This window comes from Canis lupus, chromosome 12, assembly GCF_011100685.1.
Source record: "Canis lupus familiaris isolate Mischka breed German Shepherd chromosome 12, alternate assembly UU_Cfam_GSD_1.0, whole genome shotgun sequence".
NCBI lineage: Eukaryota > Metazoa > Chordata > Mammalia > Carnivora > Canidae > Canis > Canis lupus.
The window spans coordinates 66,835,753-66,849,753 of NC_049233.1; the positions used below are offsets into that span (position 1 = coordinate 66,835,753).

At 37.3% G+C, this 14,001-nt stretch overlaps 1 protein-coding gene across 7 annotated transcripts in view; it reads right to left on the reverse strand.

Annotated features, from left to right (window-relative positions):
• Window positions 1–14,001, reverse strand: part of AK9 (adenylate kinase 9) — a 127,437-nt gene that overhangs the window by 101,052 nt on the left and 12,384 nt on the right. For 6 of the 7 annotated variants that reach the window (XM_038554914.1, XM_038554912.1, XM_038554917.1 and 3 more), the window contains exons 6-8: window positions 9,426–9,538; window positions 6,472–6,660; window positions 1,080–1,208 (exon numbers count right to left, since the gene is read on the reverse strand). In XM_038554914.1, the coding sequence (XP_038410842.1) occupies window positions 1,080–1,208; window positions 6,472–6,660; window positions 9,426–9,538 (431 nt within the window). The remainder of the gene's footprint in view (window positions 1–1,079; window positions 1,209–6,471; window positions 6,661–9,425; window positions 9,539–14,001) is intronic. The other variant, XM_038554915.1, reaches the window with a different exon arrangement.

The following is a 14,001-nucleotide window of genomic DNA, read 5'->3' on the forward strand; positions in this document are numbered from 1 at the left end:
TGGGCCAAAGGCAGGCGCCAAACTGCTGCGCCACCCAGGGATCCCAGTTTTCTAACTTTCTAAACCTTGTTTTAATTATGCTTTATTTCACCCTCAGTCCAGCCACTTGAGGAATATGCAGGATATTTCTGTTTGAAGGAAGAAAGAACATTATAGATAGACAGGCAAAGTATTCTTAAGAAGCTATGTTTAAAGGCCAAGGATAGTAGAGGAGGTATGGAGGAATAAAAGTCATACATAAGAAAGAAATTAAATTTGGTTCCCCTTTTGGGGATGGACAACGAAGATGAAAATGATCCACTCATTTGTCTATAAAAATATATAAACTTTAAAAGAGAGCATGAAACAAATCCTTTTAGTTTCTCTATCAGATGGGAAAAGGCAACTTGAGGATTTTTTTTTTATCTTTGTAGTTCCATTGCTCAGCATGGTGTGTGGCCAAATATCTAAGTTTGATAAATGTTTGTTGAATAAGTCGCCAACGCAAATTTGGCAGAGTCTGCCCTAGACTTTTAACCATATATGCTTTTCACATAATTGTAACTTTAGTAATCATATTTTTAAAATGCTAATTATTTTAATTGAAACCTTCCTATTCCAATATATAATGGCCTTAATCATGTTTACATATAATCAACTTTGAATGGGATAACCATAGTAACCAGTCTGGGGATAATTCGTTAGATTATAATTTAAATAAATTAACAATTCCTTTTAGAATAAAAGATGCATCTTAAATGCACATTTGTTTCAATAAATCCATAAATTATAGATTGAAAATGTTTTTACAAAATGGTCCCTTAACATGGGTTTTCCAACCTCCAACTATAAATAATTCCTCTAGTGACTTTGGAAAATGCAGTTCATTTATCATTTTTCAATACCACTGTTGCTTTTTAAGAGTAAAATAATGTTGTTTTGCGAAACGGCCTTTGGAATATAGATATATTCTATATCTATATTGATATATTCTATCAAACTTAGGTAGTGGGGAATCAGATAATAGCACAGAGGATGAAAAAATGTGAGAGAACACAAATATCAATATTTCCATTTTCATCAATATATCTTGTTCTTACTTCTAAAGGATGAAGAATTATTTCCTTATAAAGCTTAACAATGTTTTCAATATTTTCCAAGTAATCTTCAGGTCTCTGAACTACATGTTGAAGAATTTCAGCCACCATCTGCATTTCTGCAATAAATGCCTAAATGGAAAAAGAAGGGATTTCCAATATATTTATATTGATGATTACTTAATTTACAAGCTACATCCCTCCCTTCTTACGCCTCCATGCCTTTTTTTAATAATAAATTTATTTTTTATTGGTGTTCAATTTGCCAACATACAGAATAACACCCAGTGCTCATCCCGTCAAGTGCCCCCCCCCCCCAGTGCCCGTCACCCCCTACATGCCTTTTTGGAAAGAGAAGCAGGTAGAAGGGAGACCGAGGATTTTTATTTAAGAGATATTGAACACCCTAAGGGGCCTTTATCAAATGGAATAAAACTTTAAATTAACTTGGATACTTATTAATTTTTTTCCTCCTCAATAGGTAGGGAAGAGTAGGGGAAGAACATCTGATTTTTAGAGACAGAATTAAGAAATTAGATTTACTCTAAATACCTGAGCTTATAGTTCATTCACTCATTCATTCATTCGTTCATTCATTCATTCAAGATTGATGAGTGCCGAGCACTGTTGTAGGAGCTTGAGATAAACTAGTGAACATAATCAACTAAGACCCAGGGCCTCATGGAGCACACATTCCATCTGGGGAAGACGGAGCAGAAACAAGTACACAAGTAAATATATAACATAACGGATGGTGGTAAGTACTACAGAAAAAAAATGCAGGGTAGAGGAGATGAGGAGTGATGAGTAAAAGTGCTATTTTATATCAGGTGGTCATGAAAGGGTTCTCTAAAGAAGTGACATTTGAAGGCAGAGGTAATACTACATGTAAAGGTTCAATCAGGGCTGAGTTGATGAGCTGGTTGGTGTTTAAGAGCATATTATTCCTATTATCATCATAGTTTATTATATTAATTCTATATTAATTCTAGTTTTCACCAATGTACATAAATCCACATTTTATACTATTTGAGTCATTTTATCTATTAAATAAGCCACTTTATAACTTTTCTGAAATGTTTTAAATACTATTTTAATGGTTAAATAATATATTAATATCCCTAAATACATGATCACCTAATCATTACTCTATAGTTGAACAAGATCATTTCAAATGTTTCACTATTATAATGTTTTACTGAATAGCTTTATAGATATTTATATTGCTAATATCCTTCCTTAGAATAGTTCCTAAAAGTAGAAAGTAGAATTACTGGGCCAAAGATGACACATTTCAAAATGGCTTCATATACTCTGTCTTTTTCAAAAGATGCTAGCAATCTTCTCTCTCCAGTAGAGGGCTTGACTGGCATACTCATGTGTTCAGTCAGTACAAAACTTATTAGGCAACTACTGTGTGCGAAGCACCCTTACAGGCACAGGGGGTATAGTACTTGCTGCACAGAGCTTATATTCAGTGGGGTAGACAAATAATAAGTAAACAAATAACATAATTTCAGAAAGTGGTAAGTGCTATGAGGAAAATAAAGCAGGGTAAAGGGTTGGATCTTTACTGTCCAGCACAATCGCTGTAGCCACACAGAACTACTGAGCACTTGAAATGTGGCAAGCATGAATTGGAATGCACTGTAAGTGCAAAATTTCAAAAGCTTGGCATGAAAAATAAGATGTAATTTTCAGAATTTTTATGTTGATTATATGTTGAACATAATATTTAGGACATATTGTATTAAATAAAATATATTATTAAAATTATTTTCACCTGTTTCTTTTTGCTTTTTAAAAAAATGGCTGCTAGCACATTTAAAATTACATATGGAGGGAGTATATTTCTATTGCAGTGCTGGGTTACAGAGTCACTTGCTGGATGGTCTCTGAGGATGTCATCCCTGGGGGCGGTGGGGACCTAGGCAAGGAGGAGGATGTGGGGACATGAAGATCTGGAGGAGAGTGTGGTAGGCCAAGGGGAGAGGAAACAGTAAGTGAAAAGGCTGGAGGTGAGATTGAGTCCAGCATAGTTGAAAACTAGCTGAAGGCCAGCGGAGTAGCTGGAATACAGTGAGCAGGAAGGGCGAGACAGCCAGGGATGAGATCAGCGAGACCAGGCCCATGGCCTTGTAAACCATGCAAGGGTGTCTGAATTTTCATCTACAGGTAATAGAAAGTCACTAAGGGTCATATTTTTAAAACCTGGCTCTGGGTTTTGTAAAGAATGGACCAGGGATGGGGAGGAAAGTGGAAGCCAAGAGAACATATAGAAAGGCATTACAGCAGTTCAGGGAGATAGTTAACATTTGTGTGTAAATAAGGGTGAATGAACAGTTTCATGACATTAGTGGCCATCAACCCAAGTGGGTGGCATGTTTGCATGTCTGACTTCTGAACATGGCTGCGCTTCTAGGCAGACGTCACAGCAAACCAGGTGCATGAGGCTGAATTCGGTCTGAAGACCATAATTTGATTACATCCCATAGCATTGGGCTACATTGTGTTTTTGAAATTTTGGATTAGTTGCCAACTACTTTTATTTTAAAATGCTGATTTTGGCTTCTCTGGAAAAATCAAACAACCTGGAAAAATAGGCTAGCCTTCCCACATAGCAATAGTTGGCTCAGTTGGAGCTGAGAGGCAGCTGTCCTCTGAAGAAGGGCATGCACTCACTAGCTGTCCAGTGGAATTGCCACAGTGATGGAAATGTGCTGTCCAATTTGGAAGACACGTCCATATTTTGTAATGAGCATTTGAAATGTGGCTAGTACTACTGAGGAGCTAAGTTTTGAATTTTCTATAATTTTAATTAATTTAAAGTTAAATAGCCACATTGGACTACTGGCTACTATATTCAACCGTGCAGTCCTAGCTTACCCTAGTCCTCACTCTTCCCGATTATGTTCCTGGCCGACATCACAAATTGACATAACCATGGACCCTGTAACTAAGTGAGTTATGACTCCCCTATCTTACTGTCTTTGATTTAAGACAGTATATTTTACTCATGCTAAAATGACACATTTATTCCCATTTGCTATGAGGTTTTCCTTTTTTTTTTTAAAAAAAAATTATTTATTTTAGAGCAAGAGCACAAGTGAGAGGGATACAAGGGAGACGGAAAGAAAATCTCAAGCAGACAGCACTGAGCGCGGAGTCCCATGCAGGGCTCAATCTTATGACCCTAAGAGATCACAACCTGAACTGAAACCAAGAGTTGGATGCTTATCTAACTGTGCCACCCAGGTGCCCTGAGGTTTTCCTTTTCAGAAAGAAAATAGAGAACAGATGCTGGCTATTATCTAATGCCTTATTTGCACAGAGAAGGTTATTTAATGTTTTTATTTATTTTTTATTTTTTTTCAAAAAATTTATTTATGAGAGACACAGAGAGAGAGAGAGAGAGAGAGAGAGAGAGAGAGAGGCAGGCTCCCGACTGGGAGCCCAATGCGGTACTCGATTCCAGAACCCCAGGATCTCAACCTGAGCCAGAGGCAGACAGACGCTCAACCACTGAGCCACCCAGGAGCCCCTATTTAACGTTTTTAAATGAGCTTTCTTATATCAATAGGGTTTTAAAATGGAGATATAATTGACATATAATATTAGAATAATTTCAGGGGTACAACATAATGGTTCAATATTTGTAAATATTGAGAAATGATCACCACAATAAGTCTGGTTAACATTCGTCACCATACACAGTTAACAAATCTTTCTCTTGTGATGAGAACTTTTAAGATCAAACTATCATTAAAGAACCAATGTCAAAGATTCATCTAACCCGTTAGTGATAAAACCAAGAGGATGACAAAGCTGAAGTATATATAAATGCAAAACTAAGATTACAAAGTTGGATACAAGCTCTTTAATATCCTATAGGGTAGTAAAATTGAAACTTTGGGGGGTTATCTTTTCTTTTTTTTAAGATTTTATTTATTTATTCATGAGAAAGAGAGAGAGAGAGAGAGAGAGAGAGAGAGGCAGAGACACAGGCAGAGGCAGAGGCAGAGGCAGAAGCAGGCTCCATGCAGGGAGCCCGATGTGGGACTCGATCCCGGGTCTCCAGGATCACATGTCCCTGGGGGTTATCTTTTCTACTGGACAAATGATCTGCAATATATCCATTTTAAGTTAACATCTGATTTTGCAGAGTATACGTCTAAGAAAAATAGTATTTATTTATAACATACATACAATAAATTACAAATTGTAGCAATTATAAAAATAGATAAAATTCCTTAAAAATATAAATAACTTAAAGTAGAAGTCACAGGTATATTTCTGTAGAGCAGGAACTGGCAAACTATGGCCCACCTGCCCAGGGGGCCAAATCCAGCCCATCATCTGTTAACAGATTTCTTCACATTAAAATTTCCACATTAAATCATGGTAGGAAATTCTTTCAGTGCTCTATTGCATTATGTGGCTTGTTTTTGTTTTTGTTTTTGCTGGCAAAATTATTTTATAGCATGTCACTTACATAAAGTGTCTTGAGATTGTGATACATACAAAGAAGAGATAAGTATTGAGGGATTCTGGGTAGGTTTTCAGCCTAAGATATCTCTTCCACTGCTTGTCATAGTTCATATTCTATTCTCCAATGGCTTAATTATGTTAATACTATAAAGCTTCCAGGCTTTCCAGAACACTGAAATGCAAATATTTCTGAGGAGGCTGACCTGAGGTATTATTACATACAGATCTTCATAGGAAGCAAGGTTAGAGCCTACGAGTGGAGAAAGTCAGGTGTGGGGATAGGGATGCTGAAAAATGTGGTTAGAGCACTAGATACTTTGGAAAACTGATAGTGATGAATTATGCCTTGAACTAGCCCTACTCTAGCCTATTAGCCTGCTCTAACCAGCAGCGTTACTTGCTATGTGGATACCTACTGCATTATGTTTACAAGCACTGACTTTGGGATCATTATAACAACACGTATATGTGAAGTTGAGTTTTAGATTTTTTTTCATGTGCTCCCTTTGCTAGATACTGGAATTGGGCTTACATTAATTTCATAAATTGGATTCTGCTTGGCTACTTGGTCTCCATATTACCCTTTGTTTTTTGTTGCTCTGACTCCTCGTTCTAGCTTGCAAGGGGCTTGACACACAGTAGGTGACCAATAGCTCTGTTGCTGTGAAATGAAGCAGATTGGTCGTTAGGATGTGGAACGACTTCTGTACTGACAAGAAACGTGATGGCCTCTAGATTATGATCTAATAGTCCTTAGAAGCATGAAATATTTGTCCTACTGCCAACATATTAAATAAAAATGTTAAATGTAATTTTCTCTAGTCTTTGCTGTTTTCTTTATCCACACTATCATTTAATTTAATTCTAGCAAATTTTAAGAATGTAGTATATGGTATTGGGATATTACCTCTTCTTCTTCTTGCTCTTCTTCCTCTTCTCCTTCCTCTTCTCCTTTTCCTTCTTTCTGGGCTTCTTTCTTCTTTTTCCTACGACTTTCAATGATTTCAGGATCCCACTGATCTTTTCTGTATATGTACCCTGTACTACTGTGCTGCCTTTGCCCAGAAATTCTTTGGCATAGATCGTAGTCGGGGCACTAAGGAACAACATCAGTAATTTTAACAAGCATCCTCCGTGATTCTGATGCACCACACTTTGAGAAACAAGGGAAGCAAGAAACTTCAGAACCTCCCTTCCTCATTTTTCTGATTTCTTCGGGCCACCTCTATGGGATGGGTATTTATTGAACCAACACTTTCATTTAGGTTTCTTAATCTTTCACACAAGATAGGTTTCAACCCTCTCAGGTAATTTTTATAATGTATTTTTGCCCTTCCTTATTTAGCAACCCAGAATACCTGTACTGTGGGTCCTTGACAAAGACTACTGCCTTCAGCTGCCTCGTATTTTCACTTACAGGAAGTGACTAATATGAGTGCAAGTCTGCAGGACATGCCTCAGAGCAGTGGCCCTCCAACTTCAGGGGGCATCAGAGTCATATAGAGGGCTTTTCAACATGGATAAAAAACTCGAGGGGGTGGTTACCCTCTAGAGTTTCTGACTCATAGCTCTGAGGTGGGCCCCAAGAATATGTATTTGTAACAAACTTCTGAGTGCTACTGATCCAGTTGGCTCTGGGACTGTACTCTGAGGACCACTGCTGTAGTAGACCACCGGACCTTAATCAGTTTGTTGTTGTTGTTTGGTAGTAGAGACCCCTTTAGAATATGAGGAAACCCATTGGTTTTTGCTTCACAAAACAGACATACGCAATAAAATAATTTCAGAAGGTTCCTGGATGCTGATGGATTCCTGGATTACAGGCTAAGAACTTCTGCTCTAGAAATTCCAAGATTTATCCCCAAATAAGGCCAAATCACCAGAGAAATGTGTTACGTACTGAGTTCTGTCTCACACTAGGCCCTCTGATTACACTTGTGTCAGATTGTAGAAACTACCTGGATACCTACTATCACATTTATAATATAAATGTCATTCTCTACATTGACGATCTTTTATATTAAGACCCATTTAAGATATTTCTCTTATTTAAATTTTAATTCCAATTCTCTCTTTTTGTTTTTCCTGAGCAATGTCTTATCTTTTCATGGACAATGTGAATTTTATATAACTAGTCACATTTCCCCTCCTACTTTGGCTCATCAGACTCAGAACCAAATTTATGCTTCAAATTTAGCAAGCATTTGGAGGCTCATGGCCTGTATATCTGTGTTCTCTTGTTCTACCAGCTGTTAATTTCCTATACAATCTATGTTTTCCATGGCTTGGAATTTATATTTGGTTTTAGTGAATTGCTTGAGATCTTTTCTTCTCTCTCTTATACATATGTTCACACGTGTGACAGTCTCCAGGTCTATGCAGGAATTTTGATTGGCCTCCAACCATGACCTGTGGTGGGCTGCAGGTTACACCATGTGTGCTACAACACATCCTCTCTCTCAGAACTAACCCTAACACACTTCTGGTTGCCAGCATCTGAGCGGAGAATCAGTGAATTTGTTTTGAGCTGTGAAACGCTTTGGGGAATCAGGCAGGGGAAAGTATAAAAGCTTATCATTAATTTTTCATATAAACAAGCAGACTTGGCTTCACTGAATTCTTCTTATACCCACATGAGGCAGTTATTATATTTGTAAAGAGGAAATTGTGTCTCCTAAGTGTGATCTACCAAATTCTGTTGACAAAAGAGATTAGGAACAGGACGCAGCTTTGATTCTTAATCAATCTAGTAATGTTCTTTAACACTCATATGTCCAACTCATTTGTTCCTTCTTTCATTTCATTTAACTGTCAAACTTATCAGGTGTCTACTAGGTACCATTTATTGTGCTAGTTGATGTTTATATGAGCAAGACATGGCTCTTGCCATCAAAAAAGGCAGAGTCCAGAAGGAAAATGGACAATTACAATACATAATAAGATAATATGATAGACAAGAGCAACATGAATGGTCATCAGAGAAGTATTTAACTTTTCTGTGGTAAGTAAGATATAGGAGACAAGGAGGAAGAGAGGAGAGGAAGGGAGAGAGAAAAAAGAAGAAAGTGAGTGTGAGAGTGAGAGAATGAGTTAGTTAATATGTGTGTTGGTGTGAAAGGGGTGGTCATTGGGGAAACAGATGATGTCCAAATTGACTTTCTAAAGATGACTATGATGGATGCTGTTGAAGAGGCAGGGAGGTATTTCCCATGGATGGAGCTGCAGGTGCCAAAGCACAGAGGTATCAGAAAGTTTAACTCAGGGACACCTGGTGGCTCAGTGGGACACCTGGTGGCTCAGTGGTTCAGTGCCTGCCTTCAGCCCAGGGCTTGATCCTGGAGTCCCGGGATCCAGTCCCACATCGGGCTCCCTGCCTGGAGCCTGCTTCTCCCTCTGCCTGTGTCTCTGCCTCTCTCTCTCTCTCTCTCTCTCTCTCTCTGTGTGTGTCTCATGGATAAATAAATAAAATCTTAAGAAAGAAAGAAAGAAAGAAAGAAAGAAAGAAAGAAAGAAAGAAAGAAAGAAAGAGTAACTCAGTCCCTACGGTTGATATATAAATTATTATTTCCTTAACTACTTAATATTTATATTTTAAGATTTTTATTTATTTGAGAGAGAGAGAGAATGAATACACATGAGGGGGGAGTGGCAGGGGGAGAGGGAGAAGTAGACTCCTTGCTCAGCACAGAGCCCAAAACTGGGCTCGATCCCAGGACCTTGAGACCATGACCTGAGCTGAAGACAGATGCTTAACTGACTGAGCCACTAGATATCCCATTAATATTTTTGAAGACATTCCTTAAATTTCACTTCTATCAAAAAGAATGTTAACTATAGTAACAAAGCAACTAATATGCTTACCTTAATATTGATTATAATATCAGGTTTCAAATTTAAATTTTTAATTAATTCTATTTGCTGCAGAGTAGTCATGGCATCCTGTGAAAGTGATGGTAATTCAGTGACAATATAACCTGTTGGATAAAATATAATTTGTAAAGTTGTATAATGTTATCAACATATGAGAGCATGGATTTGTTATTACTTTATAAAATATTATTTGCTTATTAATGAATATTAATATAGATCTTAAAATCTGTCAAATATTTTTAATTAATGGTTAAGTTTATTGCTACATGAAATGTAACTGCGAATGATGTTTTTCTGATCATAAATAAAATCACTGAGCTAGGAGAAGACATCTTTACTTTCTTAATTACTTTTATTTCTTTAAAAATTCCCAATCAATTTATGTTAAGCATATGAGGCACTAGGGGAAGAAATTCCAAGCTAATAATTCTTGGAAGTGAGGAAAGCCATAAAGGTATATTAGAAGGGGTTATAGCATATTATTTTCTTTCTAATGCTAATATTTTATAGAATATGTACATATATAATATTTGTATAAATATGGGGACTAGTAAAACACTCACATTCTCCCCATACAGCTTTAAAAACCAAAATGTTACCAGTATGATTTGGCTTAGCACATTGGCTTGCATCTCCACCCTGAAACCTAAATCTTTTCATTAAAATTCACCCCGTTTGCCATTATCACATTAATTTCCTTAATGTATTTATTTTTATAGCCTTTTTAAAAAAGATTTTGTTTATTTATTCATGAGAGACACAGAGACGGAGAGAGAGAGAGACAGAGACACAGGCAGAGGGAGAAGCAGGTTCCATGCAGGGAGCCTGACGTGGGACTCGATCTCGGGACTCCGCGAACATGCCCTGGGCTGAAGGCAGCGCTAAACAGCTGAGCCCCTCCCAGGCTGCCCAATGTATTTCTTTAATTATGTCACTCTCTTGTTTGAGAAAATTTTCTCTTGTAAATAAAGTCTCAATTCTCTCAGAATTAAGGACTTCAGTCAATTTTTCTATTTTATTTTATTTTAAAATTTTTTTAATTAAAAAATTTTTTCCTTGGAGTTCAATTTGCCAACATATAGCATAACACCCAGTGCTCATCCTGTCAAGTGCCCCCCTCAGTGCCCGTCACCCAGTCACCCCAACCCCCCACCGACCTCCCTTCCCACCACCCCTTGTTTGTTTCCCAGAGTTAGGTGTCCCTCATGTTCTGAATTTTTCTACTATTTTAATAGGACTTTTCTTTTCTTAAAAGAACTGACAGAAAAAAAAAAAAAAAAAAGAACTGACAGAAAAATTATGGTTATTCAGTTCTGGATATTTGGCAGACATTTTATAAAAAGTGAATGGAGTGAGCTGGTCACTTCAAGGACAACTGACAGTATTTGTTGCTGAATACTGAATAAAATTCAAGCAAAAATTCAAATTTTAGAAAACATGTATCTACTGCCATAAACTTAACAACTTCCCAATTTTTAAAACTTTTCTTGATGAAATTTTAAATTGGTGGTGAAATTAATAAAAGTGATTTTTTGATAATGTATAATGAAAAGCGTCAATGTTTGGAAAACCTGTACAACTTAGTAAATCAGTATTTTCCAAAATAACTACTGCATGGTGCCTCCAAATCATGCCTGGGTAAAAAAACCCATCCAAATTCAAGATAAGACGAATGGATTTTAATGCAACAGAGTCTGAAAAGTTCCTTGATGTGGTTTCAGATTCTACAAGGCAACTGACCTTTAAGAAAGTTACTTGATGAGTTTTGATGTAGGATCAAGAATATTCACAATTATTCTAAAGGCTTTTAAAATATACTTCCCTTTTCTAACTACATATCTGTGTGAAGCTGGATTTTCCTCATATATTTCTTTTTTTTTTTTTTAAAGATTTTATTTATTTATTCATGAGAGACACAGGAGAGAGAGGCAGAGATACAGGCAAAGAGAGAAGCAGGCTCCATGCAGGGAGCCCGACGTAGGACTTGATCCCGGGACTCCAGGATCACACCCAGGGCGGAAGGCAGGTGCTAAACCACTGAGCCACTCAGAGATCCCTCCCCATATATTTCAATAAAAACAATATATTGGAATAGATTGAGTGGAAGGAGATATGAGAATCCAGCTAGGCATTCTCTTAAGCCAGACATTAAAGAGATTTGCAAAAATATAAAACAATACCACTCTTCTCACTGTGTTTTGCTTTGAAGAATATAATTATTTTTATAAAATGTGCCATTAATGTGAACATGTGATTTTTATGATTTGTAAACAAATATTTTAAACATTTCTTAGTTTTAATTTCTAATATGATAAATACTTATAGATATAACCCAAGTAACCAAAAACTGTTTGGGGGCCTCAACAATTTTTATAAGTATAAAGGAGTACTGAGACTAAAAAGTTTGAGAACTGCTATCCTATGCAATGCCTAGAATAGTGTGATTTTAAAAAGTTATTAAGCATCTGTTGATAGGTGAATGAATGAATGTGTCTAATAAGCCAATCTCAAAATCTTCTCTTAAGATCATGCTTATCACATGCTTAATGTTTTTTATTTTACAAAAGCAGACCAACAAATATCATAGTAATCCAAAATTTCATTAAATCCTTAGGCACTTCCTCTAAGCTTTTTCAAATACTTTACTTTCCGCTAACTATGTGCAGGATTGCTATCCAGGGAAGCAATCCTAAGTAGTTTAACTTCAAAAGGCAGAAAGGGAGATCTCTTATCCTTGGTTTGGGGTATACGAGCTATAACCATGATTCTCTCCTGTCTTGCTATAATCTTTTGTTTCCAACTGGGTTTACTCATTTGCTTTTGTTGTTGTCTTTGAAAGACTTTGAGTTAGTGGTGGTATCCTAAGGCATCCATTCTAGTCAAGTTTCTTTGAACCCAACATACCCCTGCAAGAATTTAGCCATGGCATGCACTGGCCCTGTCTCAGGAACTGGGCCAGAACTTTCTCTACTTGCCACCTCCTGCTGTTGTTGCTTTTTATTTCCCTGACTTCTGACTTTCCTGGTTTGGTTTGGATCCTATTGTTAAAATTATCCTCCATTTGATTAACCACCTTACTGGAAACTTGTCAAGACATTGGGACGTGATGGCTGACATTAACCCCTGGTCTGACACATTTTAAGGATGAGTAGTGTGGTGGAGGGGCCTAGCCCTAGACTGAATTCAACCCTTTCCCAGCTCAGCCCTCCTGATTGGACATTTCCAGAGACCATCAGTCTCCAGAGGTCATGCCTTCCCCTTCTAAGCGACAGGGGGATTACATGATTCCTCCCTCTCATTCCCTCTGCTGACAACACTGCCCAATATCTGTGAATTACAAAGGGATGATAGAAAGCTGTTTGGCACTCTGTGTGCTGTGCTCTCCAGCACCACCCTGCTATTACTATAATCACTGCTACTGCCTGGACAGCTTATTAGGCATTTCAAGTGCAACTGTTTGTAGGTATCCTGGACTGCAAGCAGACATCTATATTGGAATGACTTTAAAACCTGGTCTCTTTCCTAGCAGAAGCAGCACAAAAGCGAGTTGTTTCCATGGAGCCTGGTTCTCACCTGACAGGCCAGAGTGTCACGAATGGCACAGCTGAGGAGGTTTATTTTTTCATTTTTGTCTTCTTCTTTTTGCCAATATTTATCATTTATAACATCTTTTTGTGGGTAAACTACTCTAAATTTTTCAAGAAGTAAGGAGAGATGAAGTATAAACAAGAAGATAATTGCCTGCCTATCTGTATGTATACATGCTTCAGTTTCAATCACTACGCTTTGGGAGATCATTTATTGACCTATATTGGAATTCGGTCATTGTTCTTTTTACCTTTTTACTCATTTAACCTCCTACATTCTGAGTGTTTTCCTAAGCTCATCATCTTTATCACTGAGCAACAGATAGACTAACATATACACATATATAATAGAGAGATGGATGGATAGATGGATGGATGGATGGATGGATGGATGGATGGATAGATGTAGTTCGTTTTATATATCATCTATCTGTAGAGAAATCTTTCTACCTATAGATATAAATATAGATACAGACATAGTTTGCAGTGACGTCTGCTTTTGCTACTTCCACTACTGATTTGCTTTGGCAATCATGTTTTTGACTTTACTGCATTTTATTTTTATCCCTGCATTCTTAATAGTCACAACGTCCTCTTACTCCCCAAGGATATAAAACAGCTTGCTAAGTTTTTCTTCTTCCATTCAATAAATCTATTTCAGGCAGATAATTTTCTCCCCGGCACATCTTTATTCTTCTTCCTTCTTTTGCAAATGTCATAGGGTTTTCTCTTCTGTTTAGCCCTTCTGAGCTTTAGCAGTCTTTGTGTTGAGAAAAGTTAGGCCCTAAACCCCTGCTTAGCATCTGTTTGATGGCAGGAAGGCTTCTTGGGTCCAGAGTGAAAAGGTAGATTGAGACAACAGATGGAAGTCTTGCCCCTAGCTGGTGCCAGAAGCTAAGCTCGTGCCATTCTAGTTCCCATTTCTGCCTTTTAAGTGTGGATTAGTGCAGAGGAGCCTAGTGAGCCACAGACAGGACTCA